We start from the raw sequence: 24089 nt of genomic DNA on the forward strand, positions 1-24089 counted from the left end.
TCTTAAAAGATTTACGTCCCGTTTTAAAATTCAATTTTGATTTTATTTAACTTTAAGTTTTAAAGTTGAATTTAAATCAAGACGTAAATATTTTAAAACAGTCGTCAAAAAACTAAAACATGCTACACTGAAAAAAATTTCGAAATGGCGCCTAAACCCTTTCTACAAAACACCGACATAAGTGTACTTATAATAATAATGTATCGAACTATCACACCAATTACCTGGTCTCAACCTAAGGAATTCCCTATTAGTACCAGAGCAACGGAATTTGTTCCGGGGCACAATTTAGAAAGGTTAATTTTCCCCAAATTCGTCTTTCTTTTATAATACCAAGTGATGGGAGGAACAAGTCGTGCACAACAAACAAAAAAAAGAGAACAATAATTAGGGGCACTGCCACTGCGTCCGTCACCCTGAGACATAAGTTGACAAGTCCCATGTGCCTGTAATTTTACCAGCACCCTTACCCTTCTAAACCGGACCGCAGTAAGCTCACATTACTGCTTGGCGGCAGAAATGGTAAGTTGACACTACTTCTATGGACGAACTCTTTCACAAGGAGTTCCATTGCTACTTAAAAAAAGTCTCACCGGGAATCGAACCCGGGACCTACTTATACAGTGCCCACAGTAGAAACCATTGAGCAAACGATATCGTCAATTTTTGCCATTATGCTCTAAAAGAAGTCAGAGTAAATAAGTATAATAATATTATTTCATAAATTCGAAACATGAATGGCTTATAAATGAAGTAATATTTTGTATTTAAATTTGCCTTTTACGTAGGACAAAATAAAACATACTATTAAGAAAGTTTGCTTGTATTGTATGTAGCTAGTACGTGAATATATTATTTTTATGACTTCTTATGGCACCTAATAAAACCATTCTCTCATACACATTTATTATACGATCTAAGTTATCATGCGACAACGCCATAAACTCAGTCGTGCAACGTCGTTATGTGCTGCATAGCTTGAAGTTGTAAAATATAGTATTCAAAATAAATAAGACAGTTAAAAGTACAGAGTTTGAACAACAGCACTTTTGAAGACTTTTACCTGTTCATAAAAAACAATTGCATAAGGTAATCGATCATGTTTCATGTCATTATTGACATATAGTCTCTACAAGTAAGTCTCAAAAGGCAGAAGAAAAGAAGAAGGCCAATATGATATGGATGAATAATCCGAAACAATATGCGTGAAATTTTTGTCTACAGAAGTGTAACTGTAGCAAACCCGGTTGCTAGTGGCGAGGATAAGTGTAGGGTACAAAGGGGCTACAGCTGGAGGCCATCAAGACCAAGTTTGATGAAAAGGCAGAAACACAGGACGGGGTCAGACTCTGATGCCATTATCTTGAACAATGGGCGCGACCACGCTGTTTGCAATGGTAAGTAGTGTTGGCTAGAATTAGCCAAATGCGCATATATCTATGAATTATTAAATATACTTAAGAATAACACGCTTAAATATAGTATCGTGCCTGCATAATCCACAACAGTGTTCATGAGTATTTATTCTATTAGTTGTATATAAAAGACCTTGAAAAATTACAACTTTTTTCTTTAGAAAACAAGTGAAAAGCAACCAATGTATAGACGTTTTAGTACATACGTCGTATATTATGTTTTTATAACAATAATTACGTAAAAAACATTTTTGGCGAATAATTAAGGTCTGAGTAGACAAACCGATGGTGATGGAGTCTGAAAACTTAACCCAACTACAACAACTTTTTAATGAAATTTACTTTTACAGTTATTCTTCCCAAAAGATTATTTCAAGTAACGCATTTTTCACCATTGTCTTCAGCCCATTCATACCACTGCGTATGTATGTTACGCGATAACTCCGGCGGCATTTGTGAACCGAGTTTGATGATTTTTTTTGTCTTTGAAAAAGAATACCTCAGTAGTCCCATTTACATTTGAAGAAATATTTCACCTCTAAGATTGGCAAACTAGGAGATGAATCCGGTTTCGCGCACTTTCCGGTAACCGATTTCAATAAAAGTTGGCAAATCGATGTAATTCCACGAACTTTTAGGGTCGGTCTTTTTATTAGTAATAAGTTTTTGAACAATTTGTACAGGTTCAAATCTCCGCAAGAACGAGCTACCTCTATCATCTTCGATGGTGATAAAGAACGATACCCAATCAGAGTTCCCAAACAACCGGCCTCGATCACAACTGCCCGCACCAAGAGTTTTGGCACCTCCAGCAGTAAGGAAGGTTTCTGCTCACGCTACACCTTTACTACCAGATGTAAGTTATACGCATACAAACTCTATTGGTATTTAAGAAATAAAAAAATCAAAATCAAATCCTTAAAATATTATCATGATGTTTTTTCCACATTATTCACTACATACATATTTCATCTATATTTTCGGGAAATACTCCACTAGTTTGTTATTATTATTGATATAAAAATCGCCAAAAAAGCGACATCTTTCGTCAGCGTTGGTAGCTGTGAACAATAACTATAACTACAACAACACAATAACGCACACCTGTGTCGCTTAGAGATTGGAAAAAAAATCTGGGTCGCGGGTGCCATAGACACACACATAGACAACCACAAATTACACTAAAATTCACGAGAAGCCATACAAATATTTCTCCCTGCCCAGGAATGTAACTCAGGACTTCTACGTGACAGTCTTGCATAGTAACCGTTCGGCCACAGAGGCAGTTCACTTTCACAGTTACAACTTTACAACTTAACAGCTAAAACCTTCATAGATTTCTCACAGGTAGCGCTACGGCAAGTCTTAAAAAAAAACAAAAAACCTAAATCTGCAACAAGCACATAGAAAAAATCGTTGAATCTGCTGGGTCGTTCTGTAGCTTAGGAGAGCATCGGCCTGGTATGCTGATGACACTGGTTCGAATCCAGCCAGATCGAATTATTTTTCTGTGTGTACGATCTTTATATTAATAGTTATAACACACCAGTGGAGTAATATTACAAAAAAAATAATATCATGATAGGAGAAGATCATAATATTCATTACAATCAATATTAAAATTATAGAAGGCTCACCTTTGGGAAGCCTTCACGATAGTGTTTAAAACCTTATGGTGTGATTAATTAAGTTCATTTTCTTTCAACACAACTGTGTTTTTTGTATTAACAAGGCTACGCGTTGAAGCACATTCTACATTACATATTTTGCATTAACGAGTTTAATAGTCAATAAACTTCATATCACAGTTAAAACTTTCATAAACTTTCAAAACTTTTTCACAAGTGGCGCTGATAGCAAAAAAACTATTTTAACCCAATACAGAGATCTACAACAAACCATTGAGAAAAAATTTTCTGCCACGGTCTGTAGCTCAGTTGATAAGAACAGTGACCCTGGACTGTAGCAACAGACACTGGCTCAAGTCCTCTCAGACGAAATAATTTTTCTTCGTCTTTTTCAATCTTTGTATCAACAATAATAACAAATCTTTAAAATATAAATTGTACTTGCCTAGCTATAAAAAAGTATTAAGTGACGGGACAAACAAGTGGTGCGCCTGGTGGTAAGCGACATGCCCATCCATAACATTTGCAGTGCCACTCAGAGCTCCAAATCGCAAAGATCTTAGGGGCACTTCCACTGCGCCCGTCACCCTGCGCCATAAGTAAGTAACAAGTCCTATGTGCCTGTAATTTCACCAGCACCCTCACACTTCCAAACCGGAACGCAGTAATACTCACATTACTGCTTGGCGGCAGAAATAGATACGGTGGCAGTACTTCCCTGGACGAACTCTTTCACAAGGATCTCTACTGCTAGTAAATTCAAAGTATTCAAACGCGATAGTTTTGATAAGGCTTCCAGATTCAGGAGTCCAGTTTACCTTAAATATTTCGGGGAACGCCTCCTGTTTTAGACATTGACAATTATAGTTTCATCTCTGAAATTGCAATCATATATAGGTATCCTGGAAGGCTCCAGAAGCTGGCTTCTCATCAGACTCGACGGTGCGGCTTGATACAGCAAAACCTCCACCACACAGACTGTCGCTTACCAACGACTATTTGACAGGTGAGTGTATATTTTCTATTTGTAATAATAATAACATGCACACACTCACAGCCCCGCACTGGGAAACCCTGTATCGCGGGTGCCATGGACACACACATAGACAACCACAAACTACACCCAAACTCACAAGAGAAATAAAGGCAGGCCATACAAATATTTCTCCCGACACAGGAATCGAACCCGGGACCTCTGCGTGGCAGACCAGCACATAAGCGCATAAGAAAGTACTATCTGTAAATCAGAATTTTCCAATCAATGCAGTAGATTTATTAATACTCTGTTGAATACTGTATCAATATATATAAACATATTATAAATATATTATAGTTCTATTTCATTATTTATAATTATTAACAGTTGTTAAAAAAAATTGACCAGAAAATACGAGAGGTATACTAAATAAAACTCGATACTTCTTCCATAAACCCACACACCTATTAGAGGCAACTAGGTAAATAAGTGCGCCCCTTCACGCCGTTCAAGGTAAATTGATACTAGAGCATAGATCCTTAAGTGTTATCGCCCCGGGGCTATGTAACGTAATTCTAATACGACGACGTTAGAGCAAACAAATTCTTTTTGCAAGCGCTTTACTTTGAATGTATCGCACGTAAAATCTTTGCTTTAGGAGCTTAAACTTGGTCAACGTTATTCAATACGGGCTCTTTAGTGAATAGAGTTTCAAGTGAACACTTTATAGGTCAGCAATTTAGTCTAACAGAATAATAATAAAAACAAAAAGGATATTTTGTCCCTAACGTCCTTTTCACAACAGGCGTTATCCTCGTAATGAATAGATTTTAAAGAACTCTTCTACATTACCCTATCTAAAAGATGTAATTAGAAATACATGCCAAATTTTCAGAAAGTTCATGCAGATACTATACACGAAATAGGCTCTTAACACACACAACACACATTCAACATGGACTCACACCATACTACATTTATTTGGTTTGGTAAATGTTGTTTAAACGAGCGAAAATGTTGAGAAAAAAAAGACGTAATAACAATATGCCAGGCAATCACGAAAACCAGAATAGTACAAATTCATATAGCATATTGTAATCAAACAATCGTACAGTTAACTTGACGATGGTGTTTGATCAATGGCTGGTTTACACGAATTAAGTACAACGTCGTAAGTAAAGATACATATCATGGCACATACATTTGATGATTGTAAATTGATAATTACGACCGATAGCCAGTCAATATGTTCAAAGACGGTACATCAATGGTCAAATGTGCCACGGTATGTATCTTTAACTTACCACTCTGTACTTAATTCCTATAAACCAGCCATTAATTACAGCTCTCAAGTTAACCGTAGGGTTGTTTGATTACAATATGCAATGTGGATTTTTGCTATTATGGACGGTTTACGAGTAAAGTAATAATGGCGAGTTCAACATGTTCATAGATAGTACATCAATCGTCAAATATGGCACGATAATGTACCGATAATGCGTACCGGTGCCCATGGCATTTTTTATAGACTGTGGATGTGTACAAGTACAAAACGGATGATGCAATTTTTGTTGTAATTTCGATATCTCCAATGAAAACTAGGCCAACTTAATTTTTGAACCTGTTCTGTTTTTATTTTGTTTTTTGTTTCATTATTTTTATTCACAAAATTCGTTTTTATTACGAATTTCGTTTTTTGTTTCTTTTTTTAATGTGAATGTTTCCAAAAATTATAGAAACTGACCAACAAATTATGTTGGCAAAGTGTTCATTGGAGGTATCGATTTGAACTTATGTGTGTTGTACTGATCTCAAATAATTTAAAACTACGATTATATTTTGTATTTTAATTATTAGTGTTTTTCTGCTTTTTTGTGCTTTGTTAGCCAATAAAGTTAATGGCAGATTATCAGAGATGTGCTTCATTGTTCCAGTTGAATCATAGACCTCGTTGACATTAGAGTCTTTAATATTTTGCATTTTCTTCTTTTGTACTGTAACGCATATTAAATAAACTATTTTTTAATTTTTGTTCGAAAATCTTAGAGTATGATTTAATATAATTTTATTTTAAAATGGTATTCGTAGATATATTTATATGTAATTATAAATAATATGGGGATAAAAGGACAACTGACACAGTATCGACTTATCGCTGCAAGTGTAAATGATCGCACATTTGTCCGCGCCGAACAAAGAGAAGTTTCTTAAGCTTGCTGAAAGACTGGAATTTTTAACCGATTTCAAAAAAACGTAGGAGGTTCTCAATTCGACTGTACTTTTTTTCGTGTATATGTTACACGATAGCTCCAACATTTGTGACCCGATTTTCATTATTCTTTTATTTTTGGAAAGCGGGTGCCTCAGTAGTGGTCCCATTTAAACTTGAAGAAAATATTCCACCTCTAACGGTGGGAAATTAGGGGATAAATGACTTTTAGGTCGGTTTTTTAGTACTCTGTACATAGATTATATAATTTGCTTATAAGTGTGCGATCATCATGTGCATACTGAGAAGTCTGTGTCATCTTATAGCGTTTTTGAACATCGAGTTATTCAATATTATGTTTTATGTAAACATGACATGAGTTCCACTCGGAGCTTTAAATCGTAAAGATCTGATCACTGCCACTGCGTCCGTCAGTGTGAGACATAAGTTGACAAGTCCCATTTGCCAGTAATTTCACAAGCACCCTTACCTTGCACAACCGGAACGCTGCTACGTTCACATTACCGCTCGGCGGGAAAAATTGGTGTAGGTGGCAGTACGTCTCTGGACGAACTCTTTCGCAAGGCACTTTACTGCTATGAAAAGTATTATTTATCTAATACAACATAATCTAAGGATAATGAATGTAGCCAAAACAGTGAGATAAATCGAACCGCAAAGTAGTTACACGACTATCTTTTGAGCGAGAGCATAATATACATCCGAATTTCATGAATATTATCCAATCCCCTGGTTCACCCGCTGCAATATGCAATCTTCAGTCGCTGTCCAGTGTCCGGAAAACAATCAAGCCTACGGCTCTTCAAGTTTCGTACTAACAAGAGACAGTCGACAAATACAGGCCGTTAGGCAGTTATTTGCCATCCGAAACAGCTTTTCAAAATACCAGGTTTAAAATATCAGTTGACCGAATGTGTTATGTTTTGACCTTATTTATCTATAAAGCTTAACCATGCAGTACAACGATTTTCTTATGAAAATCTAATTTACGTTTGCACTCGAATACAAATACAATGTTAAGAAGCAAATTTAGAACTTATGTACTTGATTTGTTATTTTGATTTCTATGTGAAGTACAAGTACACATAGTGCTGTAAAACTATTCCCCTTTTTACATTGCAGTACAAAGTCTTTCACAAGGACTGCTACGAAACATATATTATCTGACCTTCAAAAACATAACCAATATAAATATATAGCAGACTCTAAATACTCCCTAGTCGATTGAGTGCGTCCGGTTTGCACCAAGTGCAAACGGTAACTGATAGAAGCTCCGCAACAGCGGTAACACAAATATTCCCGAGAATATTACCTCAATAATTGTACCATGCATGGGATATATAATATTTTATCAAACGGATCGGAAGGAAAAGCGAGTTATCTGCCAACATTTCAGTGCCGTATTTGACAACTTTATAGTAATGTTTGTATAATGTCGTTTAATGGAACGTAAATAATTAATTCTAATTTGTCAAGTGAATACACAGAACCACATACAAATTAATGCGATACTTGAAAATGCACTGCAAACCCAGCACATTATGTGGCAACCAATTTGTCTAAGTGGTGCTCTTGTTAGAACAAACTTTACAAGTAGAGTGCGGTTGTATATTCGGCTTCGGCGTCAGTGGTATCTGAACAGTGTTATTACTTATGTATCGAACATTCGACAAGCCAAACGAATGATGTTTTGACGGTAACATCGAAACATCTTCTATCAGATTACCACTTATTTTTATACAGTCAAATGTCAGGATATTTTTATACATATCGAGTTCTTAGGTTTTCGCGATTGTTACACATAGGAAATGAAACTATTTTTCCGGATTTAAATCGCGTATATTTGACCACCTTTACAGGTCCCATGGTCACGGTTGACAGTCAATCGTGACCATGGGACCTGTAAAGGGCCCGAAACGTCGGTTTGTTTGAAAAAACAAATATACGCGATTTAAATCCGGAAAAATAGTTTCATTTCCTATATTTTTATACAGTCAGGATTTCGCATCTTGTTCTTTAAACTAACCTATAGCATAACTTTAATATAAAACCGAACTAATGTTGATGTAAATCGTCTTTAAAGGAAACATGCTTGCATGCCTATTATGAACATAAATAAGCACGACATGAACCTGTTATTTAAGAAAAAGTGTTTCTATGGACAAAAGTTTCTACGGAAATAAATTTTGACCAAATTTTTAGCCGAATATTATCGTAAAAGAGCACTAGTTGGTCACTTTAATGGCTGCTACGGCAATACTCCTCGTGGCATCTTGTTTGTAACTATTTGTACCATTAAGAGACGCTAGCACACGGCAAAAGTTTTAATAAGTATTTACCGTCTTCCTTGTCGTAAGTCATGATATTCTTTGAACTTTGTTATTATTGTTACTAAGAAAAGATTGCCATATTGTGTTTACTACCATAATTGTGATTAAAAACTTGTTTTGAAAGAAATGTGGTCTACCTAATAACGATGGCTTATAATCTGATCCAAGGAGTAGTTTCTTCATCAATTTAACAATTTGATCGCCGTGGACGCTTCAAAGCGTCTTATATTAATTTGGCTGATACATCAATGACGCCTGAAAGGGTGAATGAAACCCTTAAATTATCAATTGAAATTAATAAATAAATATTGAGATATTTGTTGCGTTATTTATATATTTCAGTCAAATATGGATTGATATTTGCATGTTATGGTCAGTTATGGTTTTCTTTGACTTAGGAAAATTGAATTAATTTAGTGGAAATCCATAACTAGTCACATCACTATATAGATCAGTTCACATCAACAGCAAGAGCAAAGACAAATTTCACATTAATGAATAATAGAATTTTCGTTGAATAAGTACGAGTACCTAGTATTTCAAAATGCACGATATTCATTCAACTGGAAGTTACACTTTACGTAGTATTATTTCAACAATATTAACTCTCTAACTTTCGCTCAATACAATGTTACACAGTTTTCAACAACGTTGAGCTAAACTCTTGTTAGAAATATGCGGATAACAGAAGAAAAAAAGAAAATTAACGGATACTTATCCGTTAAAACAATTTCGACCGAACCATCTTATTATTAATACATAATATTGTAACGCATACCATGGATGTTTATTTTCTTCAACAGTAACGTCAATATCGGAAGTAAAAGCAAGTAATCTGCCACCACCTTCAGTGTCCCACCTGACGCCAAGAGTGACTCGACACGAAGTCCCACCACCTCTGCCGGCTCGACCAAACAACCAACCTTTGCCGCTCATAAAGCAGATTAATGAAGAGGTGTGCTTTTTATTATTAACGCTCATTTTTATTTACTTAATACTTAGGATCTACAGTAGGTTTTGTAGTTATATTATAGGGTTTGTTTTATACTTCTACATTTTTGTTTTATAATGCTAAGTGACGGAACAAGTCGTGTGGCTGGTGGTAAGCGATACCCCTGTCCATAACAGTTGCAGTGCCACTCAGAGCTATATATCGCAAAGATCTGAGAGACACTGCCACTGCACTCGACACCTTGAACCGTAAGTTGGCAAGTCCCATGTGCCTATAATTTCACCACCACCCTTACTCTTCGAAACCGGAACGCAGTAATGTTCACATTACTGCTTGGTGGCATCAATAAATAAGGTGGCAGTACTTCTCTGGACGACTCTGAAATTCACAAGCAGCTCTACTGCTACTAAAATACGTCATACACACGAACGTATTTCATTTTTTCTATCCACTTCACTTACGTAAAGGTATTTCTTGTTGAAGGTGTTCTTGACATGTAAATCTATCGATTTTCCTTCTCTTTGTTCACAAGAACAAGGACAAGAGAAGTCTGTACCAAACATCAGGAAAACACATATAAACAAAATATTGTTTATATGTGATGTTGTTGATAATAATCAATCCCAAGACACGTATATCATTTAAAGTAAAATAACTCCATTTTGAATTTTTTTTTATTTCAGGTGACAATAAACAGTAATGTGTGTATATTATCATCAAGATTTGACCGGCGTACATTCAGATTTAAAGACTTTTTTCGTTTTATGGAGCCCACCGGATGCCTAAAAGAAAAAGAAGATTATTCTTTATATATATTTGCCCCAGACAACAAGTAAGACTTACACATAACCTTTTCATTTCATGTCAATGCTTTTTCTTACTTATTATAAGAAGTGTAAGATATATTAGGGATGCATTTATATCAATATGAACAAGTAACGCTTGTTTACGAGAAAATCAATAACGTTTGTTACAACGTTAAAGAAATAGACAACAAAGGAATATAAATTGCAATCAACAAAACTTCGCTTATATTTTGATTAGGTTTATCTTCTACATAAAGCTAACCCAATCTCAAACCCACATCTGTATCTAATACAATATGTTTGTACCCTTAAAGCGTTAAAAGGATTTCTTCCGACGGTCTTATTGAGACTTCAGAGATATGTAGACGTGCTAAGCATTCAATTTCCAAAACTGTTTTCAGAATAAGAAGATTTTGTACTTGGATGGTGACGAGAAACTGGTTCGACAATATAGTACTGCTGTTCATAGCGCTCAATTGTATAACTTTGGCTATGGAAAGACCGAATATTCCACCTGATTCAAAGGAGAGAGCATTTCTATCCAGTGCTAATTATGTTTTCACGGTTGTATTTGCAGTCGAAATGTTGATAAAGGTAATAATGTAGTAACAGTCGTTTGTTACAACCTAATGAAAATATTTCCTTACCTTTTGAATGGTTTGTACCTAGGTAATTGCATCAGGAATGTTTTATGGCCCAGAAGCGTATTTCACCTCAGGATGGAACATCATGGACGGCTCCCTTGTAATAATATCCATAATAGATTTGCTGATGTCACTTGTGTCCGAATCCAGTCCTAGAATATTTGGAATATTAAGGGTGAGTCAAACATACATTTAAAAGTGGCAAATCAAGGAGGTATAAGACTGCAGTATAATTATTTAATTTTTAATCACCCTGTTCATGAACAGTGGACAGACTAAAGCACTCTTTAGTAATAATAGTATCGCACACAAAAATGTCACTACTTTTTTGTGCCGTAGTATGTATATGGATTCAATATAAATTGTTCAATGTAAATCATTGAATTTTATCAGTAAATTGTTGATACTTCTCTGTGGAGAAGCAGAAGGTGGCAACTACACAGATAGAACGTGGAAATCGCAAAGTAAGGCCCGTACTTGGTTGTTGGAGATTCATATAGCAAAACGGTGTACCCTGTACTACCATATTCTGACATTTAATATTATGGCAAACGCCGTTGCAGCCCATGAACGGGTTAGCGAATTGAATTTAGTAAAAATTGTTATTGTTAAAATATTGTTCTTAGGTAAATTAAAAATAAGGTATTTTAATTAATAACTTTTGTAACTATAGTTAGGAATAGGGTGGTTTGCATTAATATACTCCCGGACACCATAATTTGAGCCACCTCGCATTTTTGCCTTAAAGGGCTAGAATACAAAAATAGTGTTATCATCGAAGGAAAAGTTTTCCCCCGGTTTTGCAAATCCAAATTCCCAACCAGGACTTATGGAAAAGTCATTTATTATACTAGTTTCAAAATTGCATAATAGTTTTTGATCAGCCAAACATTGCTTAGGGCATTTAATTCTAAAAATGCGTGGTGCCTCGAATTATGTGTCCGGAAGTGTATTAGACATAACGTTGATGTCTTTACCATTTCCAATGTGTAGCAATCGCGAAAACCTAAAAACGCGATAGTCTTTTTGTGCCGGAATTTTAAGTTGAATTCTTTTTTAACAGGTATTTAGGTTATTAAGATCTTTAAGACCGCTGAGGGTGATAAATCGAGCACCAGGTCTAAAATTAGTAGTACAAACTCTATTATCATCACTGCGACCTATTGGCAACATCGTACTGATCTGTTGTACATTTTTCATCATTTTTGGCATCTTGGGTGTTCAGGTAAATATTACACTTACAAAAAAAGCAATGAATAACATAAGCGGCAATATTTTATATCATAGAGAAATATCATTTTCAGCTATTCAAAGGGGCATTTTACCATTGTGAAGGTGCGCACATAAAGAATGTGACCAACAAATCAGAATGTAAGGCGATAGACGGCAATGCGTGGGTGAACAGAAAATACAATTTCGATGACCTTGGTAAAGCTCTGATGTCCCTTTTTGTACTTAGCTCAAGAGATGGTTGGGTTAACATTATGTACACGGGTCTTGATGCAGTTGGCGTTGACAAACAGGTACAATATTCTTCATGAGCCACCATTTCTACATAAGTGTATTTTAAAAATGTTAACACGAATTTTAAGGCGAAGCATTTCATTTCAAAGAACAGTGAGCCCAAATTTAATTTCATTCATCACGCTATCTGTAATTAACAAGCATTGTCTTCACTGAATTGCTGGCATCATGCAACCAACCATTCGGTACATTTACTGGCAACATTCTTATAATAGCCTTTCAGATAAGACCTTTGCAATTTTATTTTGGCTATTCATGCTTCTTTATTACTAGGCATTGACCTACCAATGTTACTAGGGCATAATTTTAATTACGCTCCTTTAATTATTTAATCACGCTCCTTATTGTGTGTACCCTAATATTGTATGATTAAGCATACACGTGTTTTTATGGTTTGAATTTCAGCCAATAAGAAATCATTCTGAATGGCGACTACTGTATTTTATTTCGTTTATATTGTTGGTGGGATTTTTCGTATTGAACATGTTTGTGGGAGTGGTAGTGGAAAATTTCCATCGATGTAGAGAAGAACAAGAAAAAGAAGAGAGAGTGAGAAGAGCGGCTAAAAGAGCACTGCAAATGGAGAAAAAAAGAAGAAGTAAGTAACAAAACAACCTGACTTAACTAGCTTTAATAAAATATTTTAAATGACTTATTATATTCAAACATAGTTATAATACCGTAAATTTATATTTTCTTTCAGAAATGCACGAAAGGCCGTACTATTCAGATTATAGCCAAACTCGACTGTTTGTACATAATGTTGTCACATCCAAATACTTCGATTTAGCCATTGCTGGAGTTATAGGCCTTAACGTAGTTACCATGGCTATAGAATATTACAGAATGCCACCAGCACTGCAATATGCATTAAAAATTTTCAACTACTTTTTCACAGCTGTTTTCATACTTGAAGCTATAATGAAACTAGTAGCTTTGGGTTTCAAAATATATCTAAAAGACAAATGGAATCAACTGGATGTAGGTATAGTGATATTATCAATAGTAGGTATAGTGTTAGAAGAATTAGAGACAAATATAATTCCCATAAATCCAACAATAATGAGAGTTATGAGAGTGTTGAGAATAGCCAGAGTACTGAAGCTATTGAAGATGGCAAAAGGCATAAGAGCATTGTTAGACACAGTGATGCAAGCACTTCCTCAAGTAGGCAACTTAGGTCTGCTGTTTTTTCTATTGTTCTTTATATTTGCGGCTCTTGGGGTAGAATTATTTGGCAGACTAGAATGTTCAGACGATGTTCCGTGTCAAGGTAAGATTTAAAAATGAGGTATTGTTATTTGCATTTTGAGGTACTTTTTTGACATTATAGAAAACTTAACATCATGTTTACTTTCAACTTGCAGGTTTAGGAGAGCACGCTCACTTCGCGAACTTTGGCATGGCGTTTTTAACCCTATTTCGGGTCGCAACAGGAGACAATTGGAACGGTATCATGAAGGATACCTTACGCGAGGACTGTGACAGCTCTGTTGACTGTGTTCGCAACTGCTGCGTGTCAACCATCATTGCGCCCATATTCTTCGTTGTCTTCGTGTTAATGGCACAGTTTGTGCTCGTCAATGTCGTCGTTGCTGTAAGTATTATTTTATTACGTTTTTAAATAACATCCTATCATTTGTTATATAATTTTAATTCTAATAAAATGTTTGTTTAGGTCCTGATGAAACATCTCGAAGAATCGCATAAGCAAATGGAAGACGAAATAGATATGGATGTGGAACTTGAACGTGAATTAGAGCGTGAAGCTGATGACGAAGAAGATCGGGCACTCTGTAGAGCCTTGGAACAATGCACCAGTCCAATTCGGCCTTTGAACAAGGTACCGTCCCTTCCAGCCAACTTTACTTATAGCGAACCTAAGCAACCAGCACTATCACCTGCACGTCGCCGGCGTACACTGCACTCGCACCAAGCCTTACTACCGGCATCACTAAAACCAAGAAGATATTCCTTATCTCCTCACGCCTTTGGGCGGCGCCGACAGGATTCCACATCTGATGCGCCAGCAGCATTGTATGAAGAAGACGCGCGTTTTATTGACGCCGACGACATTGACGAGCTAGAGCCCGGCAGTCCACCTCGACGAGATTCATTTGCACATAATCGCAGACAGCGCGCTGATAAGCGGAATTCACTCCGAGGTGAGGAAACCAGGCTCCTGCGACCGGCTCCGGTGCTTCTCGCTGTTCCATCATCACGACCTAATGTTAGACAAAGTGGGTCTAAGCGTAGATTGTCCACTGAATCAGCTGCCACAAGTGAAATAAGTAACGCATCGCCACAGTCTCAAAGTCAGCTAACACTTGAACCAGTTGATCAACCCATAAGTGAAGAAGAAAAAATAAGAATAGTGATAGCTGAAAGACGAAAGATAGACGCTACAAGACCCGAACCAGACGAAGTGGTAGAACTGTCGGAAAGAGGCTCCTAGTCCAGGCGGGGCCGGCCGCAACAACACCATGAAGTCTACATCTAGATGCTACTACACGTGGCGTTCGGATGTAACCCTCACCTCGCGACATCCTTTCCCATATCTCTCCTTCCTGTGTGCGCAGTGAATTGTGAAAGTTTGAACTCGGTTGCACGACAGTAACACAGTGATGAAAACGATTTTATAAACTAGATGAGTTCCGACTTTAGTGCACTCCAGTGTCACGTTCTCGTTTTTAACCGAAAGAGTGATAGAATCTATAAATTGTGAAGTGATATTTTCCCACTTTTTTAACTTTGCACTTTCAACCACTGATCCTTGCTTTTCTATTTGCGGCCGGTTCAACAACTGTACAAAAGAGACTTTAATAAATTTAAGAAATGTATAAATTAGTTAGATAGGAATTAGAACTAGTCAATTTGTTGTGGTGGGATGTTTTCTACGAGCGCTAACGTTCACTTCAGTGAGTAATTTATTAGTACGGTGCTTGCTGTTAAAGTTTGATTCGTAATTTCTATTAATTAGCTATATTTACGTGAGTTTCCGACGAACCTCAACGAAAAATTGTTTCGTAGAATATTGTGAAATTAGTGGTGGTACTTAAATGTGATGTATTAGCATTGTTTAATTAATTTAATTAATGTCAATTGAGATGTTAGATTTTATTTACAGTCAGGTTTCGAATCATTGAATCGTAGAGTTACATTTTATGAATAGTTAGTTACCTATATTGTATTATTTCCAACGATATAAGATGCCTATTTAAGAATGCATTATGAATTTAGTTATTATAATTTCCAAGATACCTTCTAGTCAACGACTGGTAGTCTTGTAGTAGTAAATTACTAGCTAGACCTTTGTCGTCGTGTTAAAGGAACCAATCGTTCTTGAATTGAAATTAGTTACATTTGGAGATAAATAAGAAATATTTTTCTGAATAAATATCTATTTTTCTTACCGAGCCGTGCACGCTATTCAGTCGTGTAACTGGCAATACGCACATTAGTTAAGTCGGCAGTTAATGTGTAGACAAGTCAATAGACATTTAATCCATAATGTTCCTATCCATAGATTACTTTTATTTCCAATTGGTTTCTTACGTTAGCGCTTTTGCTAGCCGTGCCAAATTTACTATTTGTCTTTTACTTAAATAAATAGAACGTTATTGACATACATAATTATGAATTTTAAAACATGTAAGTTGTAGTTGCTTCTTTTTAAACAACTTAACCACAAGCAGTTTTAATATGCTTGTGGAAAAGTGATTAGTAACTTTTGTAAAAGCTGATTGCTTAGTAAACTGAGACCTTTGACTTTGTGGTTAGTACGGTAAACAAATGTATTTCTAGTTAGGGAAATCAGCAATAAATTTTATACTTCGACTGTGCCTTTTCTATTTCTAACGTATTAGCCTGTGGAGTTGATCGTTGTAGATTCTGATTTATTGTGTATACTGTAGGAGTTCGAGAGTAGATACAAATATAAATATATAATACTTGTTGAAATCTTGCTAAGTTTATATGTATAGTAACTGATGTGATTTTATTTTAATTTTTTAAGACAGACAAATCTTTAATTTATCATTCCGAGTAAACTTGACTATTCGCGTTCATTAAACAAGCTACAAGCGAGAAAACTTAAAGCATTTACAATTGCCTTTGTTAGTTTCATTAAAATAATAAATTGTGCTGCATTTTAATCAATTTCCTTCATAACAATGTATAATTTTATTGCCTTTGTCATTTAACTTGTCTTTCCAATTTATAATTCCTTAACTACACAATGTCTTCCAACTTTATCTATTTTTATCAAATTGAAGTTCTACTAAATAAAACTTTCCTAATTTCATAATAAAAACCATTTACAAAATAACAGTATTTTGTCTTAAGTTAGCGTGTTTCATTAATTTCAATCTCATGTAAAACGATTGATTAAAAGGAATTTAGTAAGAGTAAGAATAGCATTTTCGTGATAAAAAGAAAATTTCGTGATAATGAGTAATTGTTTTTTCGGTACTGATTGTAATGGTAATTTTAAGAGGTATGAACAATGTTCATTAGTTCAAGTTTCAAGAGTTACGAAAATGTTAGGTTGAGGATATTAAATTTGGATTCGAAATTTGTATTTAATTGGCAACCCCGAGAACCGAACGAGTAAAAACAGTTTTTGACACTTGAGTTTAGCAAATTAGTAAACTGTGTCGTAAAATAATGAATAGGTACAGACGATGCTCTAAGATACTTACCCTCCAGACGTCCTTTTGGTTCTAAAAGCCTTTTCATGCGTTCAACAGAAAAGCTTAAAGCAAATCCAGCTTTTTTGTTCAAACTTGTATTTATGTAAAATAATTAAAGATCCAGCTGGCTGGCTGGCTGGAAGTTATACCAAAATGAATTTTACGGCTCACAGCTTTAGCACTTTTCTTCATACTAATCACTCAGAACCAAATATAAAGTACCTTAGGGCGTCGACTGTACATTATGTCATTTGTTTTGGAAAATAAACAATTTTGGTGGTATTGCCAACGAGCGGGCGAGGGTCACAAAGGGCGCGCAACAGGCTGAGTGGGAACAGCGAGGAAGGGAAGTTCATACGAATTGAGTTTCGCAACAATCTTTGCGAGCATTCTATCTTGTTAGCGAGCGCTTACAGCCTAATTTGCATAATTCCTCGAAACGAATTTTAATGGGTTCTTTATCGTGGTCCTACAACATAATGCCTTTCTAAAAAAGGCGGAGCCTCATTCTCGGGAAAGGATTTTACTCGGTACGCAATTAACGTCTGGAATATTGTCCTAATAAAATTGCTAGAAGGGAAGTAAAGGTAAACATTTTGAATATTCAGTCCACTTTACTAGGTCCTAAAATGAAAGCTTTCTTATATATACATTGCGTTATATTCGAATACGCAGTGCTTATAAAGCATTATACTTTCAAAATAAAGTAACTGATTAAATTTGTAAACGGACGACGTTTTTTGTAATATAATATGTACTAACAGATCTACTCACCTAGTACTAAAAACAAATTTCACGCAATAGAATTGGCAAAAAGTTTTTTTTAAGCGACGGAACACGTGGTGCGTCTGATAGTAAGTGACACGCCTGTCCATAACAGTTGCAGTGCCACTCAGAGCTTAAAACGCAAAGATCTGAAGGGCCATTACGCCCGTGCTTGTAATTTCACCAGCACCCTTACCTTCAAAGGTGGAACGCAGTAAGTAATGCTCAAATTACTGCTTAGCGGCAGAATTAGGTAAGGTGGCAGTACTTCCTTGGACGAACTCTTTCGCAAGGGGTTCTATCGCTACTATAGGGATAAGAATTTATAATAAATCATTAACTAGACTATAAACAAGCACAAGTATTCATATAACAATATAAGAAATACGAATGTTCCACATTATAAAATAGGGCACAAAAAAGAAGACTACAACATTTAAACAACAAGTTACATAATAATATACTGATATGTGTGCGGCTGTGGCGTATGCAAAAGGACCCCATTCAGCTAACGTCACAACCAAGACTAGGCTGTAATGCTGGTTTTCAATGAGCCCTAGCCGAGTGGGTGACAGACGTATGGGTCCCGAAGCGAAATTAAAACAAACTAAACTTTATCACGAATACTACTATATACCTTAATAGTTTCCGAACCATCAACTTTGTAAAAACAATGCGTCTCTATGGGAAGAGTATAACAACTATTTGCGTCAAAACACCAATGTCAAAGACCGCCTATGTTGGAACAGAATGTAATACAAGTAAACTTCTAATAGCGCAGTAGTTGTTTTTCTTCCCAGTTGATTTTAGAAATATACTTTTGTAACTGTAATTGGGTGAACCCCAGGAGCCGCCTCCACGGAGCCACACAAGGCCGCGACCTGATTCCGCTACATTTCTTTATAAAATTTGCTCTGAGACAGAGGCAAATAGTTACAGAGAACTGTTTTTGTTCGCAACAGTTATATAAATTACGACATACCTTAGCAAAGTAACTGAACTTTCATATGACTTTACCAAGTACACTTGTTACTTCTCGTATAAATAATATACCTCTCCACATATAGCACATGAAAGTGCCTCCATGGCCGAACGGTTAACACGCTGGACTGCCACGCAAGAGATCCCAGGTTCGATTCCCGTGCCAGGAGAAATATTTGTATAGCCTACATTTATTTCTCTCATGAGTTTGGGTGTGATTCGTGGTTATCTATGTATGTGCCCATGGCATCTGCGATACAGGGTTTCCCTAGTGCTAGGGCTACGAGTGTGTGCGCGTTATTGAAAATTAAAAAAAAATACTGAATAGGCCTTATGTGAATAATGTGATTATTTTTATTTATAGTTAATATTTAGTTCTCCACTTATTAAAGACTTATTTGTTGGTTTCGTGCAGTAATTATATAAACTTTCAAATCGTGTCTTCTTAATTTCACAATTTTGAGTTACGACAATATTTGGTTTCATTTGTGAATAATACCTATGCAATAACCTATACCATGTGATTTTTAACTAGGACAGTATAACATCCGAAACCATAGGAGATACAAGGAAACAGTCTCATCAACCATTAGTTCTTTTTTGGCGCAAACGAATTTCACATAATGAATTTTTTGGTCAAGCGTCCATAAAAATTAATAATAATATTGTTAATTTTTTTTGGTGATCGACTCAGTTTCTTGTAAGAATTATTACAATGTATCGGAAGAAAAAAATCGGTAGAAGTAATCGGTAGAATTTGGTCATATTTAATAAACTGTATTTATATACAATAATTTTATTTTATAATAGAAGCTTTGGTAGCCTGTCGGTTTGACCTACTGCCTCTCAAAATTCTCTTGAAATTTACCACAAGGTTTCCGGTGAAGGAAAACATCATGACGAAACCTGCACGTCGAAGAAGTTCACGTGTGAAGTCCCCAACTTATACCAGTGTGGCGGATTATGGCCTAAACCCTCGCCAGAGAGACACAATACAAAAAAAAATTAATAATAATTACTAATAACAATTTATTATTTATTTATTAATATTTAATATATTATTTTTTTACTCCTAATTTATTCATTTTTGCCAGTGAAAAGGTTGTAAATCGCTAGTGTAAATAGGATGCTTCGGTCCACATAAATCTATTCCAAATTCAAAGTAAAAAAAAAAGAGCTATAACAAGAAAAGGGTATAAAAAACAGGTACAACGCTACAACACACTACTACTTAAGTACTAAAACGTGAGACAGACTTACCCCAAAAGGGCCGAGTTATACGATAATACTTAGTTAGATTGGCATTAAAATTGGCATATGATTTACGTTGGGAACTGGTAAAAGGATCAAAATTAGACGAGCAGCACTGCTCACTACAGCGATTGTGCAGAGTGTGACGACGGAACGAAACAAAATGAGAATGGCGAGGCAAAGGAATTAAAGAACAATTCAAAACTTGAAAACAAGTGGCCAGGAACCAGAGAAAAGGTGATAAAAAGGTGAGATGACGATGGAAAGAGGTCCGGAAAAAAGAAAAATCATCCCTAATTTTTTGGAAGTATTAAGTTAAAGAGATAGGATACTAGAAAGAGAATAAAGTAAGAATAGTGGCAGAGAAGGAATAAAGTAAGAGTAATAGTAAAGAAGCAATGGAAGTAAGCGTAATATTAGAGGAGGAATATACTAAGAATAATGGTAATAGTAGGTAATAAGTGGTAATAATAGGGTAGATAGTAAAAGTAAGTAATAGTAATAGTAAGAGAAGGACGGTAACCATGCTAATCAGAGAGAATTAGAAATTTTAATGGAGATGCGTGACCAATTTAGATATGTGAATGATATATAATGCTATTTCTATTTTCATACTATATTCAAAAAACCTTTCGTAATCTCACACATATACGAACCTTTCAAAATAGAGAAAGTCGCTAACCACAGTTGAAGGGAGTTTCTCACGAAATTCGAATTCTGTTGGTCACCCGCCAACGTATATGAAATTAGTGATATGATCTATATACAATCGGTTCAAAGACCAATGGCCTGTACGTGTAGGTACACGAGTGAGAAGTATAAATGGGTAGACGATGTGATGGTATATAAATAATTCTAACATATACACACAGAAACACTAGTTCTAAGTATGAACGAAAACCCATTAATAAGTAACGTGCTTGTTGGAGATGTTTCACACAACTCATCAAAACAGTTGTTAAGTTCTAGTCCCGCATAATACGAATGTAGTGGACACATTACAGGCGAACATATACAACGAGAGTGTCGAATTGGACTGCACATCAAGAAAGCGGTTTTATTAACACCACCTCTGTAAAGAAAGAAAAGAAATAATGAACCTCTGTAAAGAAAGAAAAGAAATAATGAAATTACACCACAAAAGAAAAAAGAAAACGAATCAAAACAGAACACAAACAAAAATAAACAAACATTGAACGTAAAACATAAATAATAATAATAATAATAACACACACACTCAACATAGCCCCGGACTAGGGAAACCCTGGGTCGCGGATGCCATGGACATACACATAGACAATCACAATTTACACCAAAACTCACGAGAGAAAGGAATGTAGGCCACACAAATATTCATCCCGGCCCGGGAATCGAACCTGGGACCTCTGCGTGGCAGTCCGACATGATAACCGTTCGGCCACTGAGGCAGCTAAATAAATAAGTAAATAATTACGAAACAAAAGCACAAAGAAAAAGGGTTATTACTATAAAAATGATTAGAATAAATTAAAACACGAACTATTCACACGAATAATAAAAAGAACAATGGATATAGAGATACTTTGTGTGGTGCCAGACACGGTAACAAAAGGGTCACAAACACAAACTCAGTATTTTCTGGAAAACGCTATGCGTTCCCAGCACTGTATTCTAGAACTCTACTCAATGCTCAAGTCAGGATTTGAGTATGGTTTAAAGCACTCGAAATCATACTCAAGTCCCTGCCATTAGGGTCGTATTTCCAATGCTTATGTTTCCAGTGCAATCCAGGTATACGACCCTAAGGGTCGTATTCCAGAACTCTACTCAATGCTTAAGTCAGGACTTGATTATGATTTCAAGCATTAGAAATCATACTCAAGTCCTTGCCAATAGGGTCGTATTTCCAGCGCTTGAAATCATACTCAAGTCCTGACTTGAGCATTGAGTATAGTTCTGGAATACGACCCTAAGTGAGATCACGGAGCAACATGAGCAAGCATACTTACTTGAATATAACAATAAAATAATTGTACATAATGGACATATTAAACTGTAAAATATACGTGTGTGTGATTGTGTGTGTTTGTATGCATGTCGTGTATGTTTAAATACTTCCGAATAAGTACGAAAAGACATTATAATAACTAGTACACTATACCTACATCAAGCAACTAATATACTAACAACAAAAAGTTATTGTTTTAAAAACAGTTGCATTCTATACATATGGCATACCAAATGTGTATGAAAGTTTAAATAAAAATAGATAGGTGTTGGAAAAAGTTAACAGCATTCCTTTTGATTATCCAGCAGGAGAGCTTTAAGCTTGCGCTTAAAAGCATTCCTACTAGGTAAGTATTACTAGGTAGGTAGATACTAGTTATTTACTAAACGTAAAGTTCCTGTTAGTTTGTAATTTTATTCAGATTAACTTTTCATTCATCTGCCAAATCAAAACCAACCAAAGTCATGATTTAATCTCACAGCAAATGGCAATCTGGTGAAACTACTACCCACTTGACTATTCTAATTCATTATCTGAAGCTGGCATCTTATTTATTCCGGAGGTGAAGAGATGACCTACATCTCACCATTCTTAATGAATATCAAAGCAAACTCGGTTGTTTTCACGGGAATATCATTCACTGCGGTATATAATTTTGCACGTTTTGTATTTTACTTTTCTTGCTGCAGGAATTTTCAAATTAAAATATTTTATGAATGTATCATACTAAATGTCCTTCTTACAAGAATTTGAACCTTATTTTATTATTAAGGAATAACAACAGCCAACTTAAGTATATTTGTCTTAAATAACCTAGGCCAAAAGAGTTATCCACAATGACATAAATTAATGAAGCCTTATAAACGAACAGAACGAAACAAAATTAGTATGGTCTTAGAGAATTTTAAATTTTCAGTTAGTTTAAATTAATAAAGTAGACGATAACTTGTTTGTCGTATTAATATATATCTGTGTATAATATATATATACATATATACACTATTTATTTTCCTTCAAACTGTCGAATAAATTTTTGTGGACCGAAATATCCTATTTTATTGCCGTGATCCTGGTTACGGCACATTAGTGGTTTACAACTTTTTTATAACTATTACTAATACTTGACATGCATTTATGAATGCAATTATTTATTAAAATATTTAGAAAACATGTGCAGATTATGTACCGTGTAAAGATATTTAAAAAACATCACAAACGGTGTAGATGTTACGCGTCTATTTGATCCACAGACTTAACATTTTTTAAGAATTATAATTCATCATCATTAACCCATTTATATGTACCACTACTGGGCACGGATCTCCTCTCAGGCAAGGGTTTATACACGTTTTCCGAGTGTTGTGAGCCTTCTTCGATGTGCAGGCTTCATCACGATGTTTTCCTTTACCAAAAAGCTCATGACAAATTTCAAATTAAATTTCACATATAAATTCCGAAAAACTCACGCACGGTGCGAGCACGCATTCGAACACACGACGCGCACGACCTCTGCTTGAGAGACGGTAAGTCAAACTTATATTCTTATAATTTCGCTATATTATTCAATAAGTTGATTGAAACGTTGTATTTTTAATAGCGGTGACGCAAAAATGATTTTTTTCGCTGTCCACTTTATACAGAAAAGTTTTTTTTTTCTACACGAATTTTATTAAGTGCATTGGTAGATATGATAGAACTAACTCCGCGCAACGTTTTTAATGAAGAGTAATTTACAAAAGTTAGGCTGTTGCCGCCGAAATCAAGAGATAAATTATATTTTAAGGAAAAGAAAATAACAAGCAGTTTCCTTATAAATATATTTAAAAAATGTGTTAAGATTATTGCAACCTCATCATACCTTTAACTTGTTTGCAATAACCTACTTTCCTCCTCTGTAAAACAACGTAGT

The 24089-nt window shown here is 35.4% G+C and overlaps 1 protein-coding gene across 1 annotated transcript in view; it reads left to right on the plus strand.

Moving 5' to 3' along the window:
- Positions 1 to 16342, plus strand: part of LOC113233791 (voltage-dependent T-type calcium channel subunit alpha-1G) — a 95565-nt gene extending 79223 nt beyond the window's left edge. The window contains exons 23-35 of the mRNA XM_026468991.1: positions 1225 to 1397; positions 2099 to 2271; positions 3941 to 4049; positions 9383 to 9534; positions 10215 to 10363; positions 10739 to 10931; positions 11007 to 11156; positions 12045 to 12206; positions 12286 to 12504; positions 12911 to 13103; positions 13209 to 13778; positions 13873 to 14102; positions 14184 to 16342. Coding sequence (XP_026324776.1) covers positions 1225 to 1397; positions 2099 to 2271; positions 3941 to 4049; positions 9383 to 9534; positions 10215 to 10363; positions 10739 to 10931; positions 11007 to 11156; positions 12045 to 12206; positions 12286 to 12504; positions 12911 to 13103; positions 13209 to 13778; positions 13873 to 14102; positions 14184 to 14960 — 3250 coding nt within the window. The 3' untranslated portion in view covers positions 14961 to 16342. The remainder of the gene's footprint in view (positions 1 to 1224; positions 1398 to 2098; positions 2272 to 3940; positions 4050 to 9382; positions 9535 to 10214; positions 10364 to 10738; positions 10932 to 11006; positions 11157 to 12044; positions 12207 to 12285; positions 12505 to 12910; positions 13104 to 13208; positions 13779 to 13872; positions 14103 to 14183) is intronic.
- Positions 16343 to 24089: the final 7747 nt, after the last annotated feature.

Source organism: Hyposmocoma kahamanoa, unplaced genomic scaffold (genome assembly GCF_003589595.1).
Source record: "Hyposmocoma kahamanoa isolate Upper Pololo Valley unplaced genomic scaffold, ASM358959v1 80, whole genome shotgun sequence".
Classification (NCBI taxonomy): Eukaryota; Metazoa; Arthropoda; class Insecta; order Lepidoptera; family Cosmopterigidae; genus Hyposmocoma; species Hyposmocoma kahamanoa.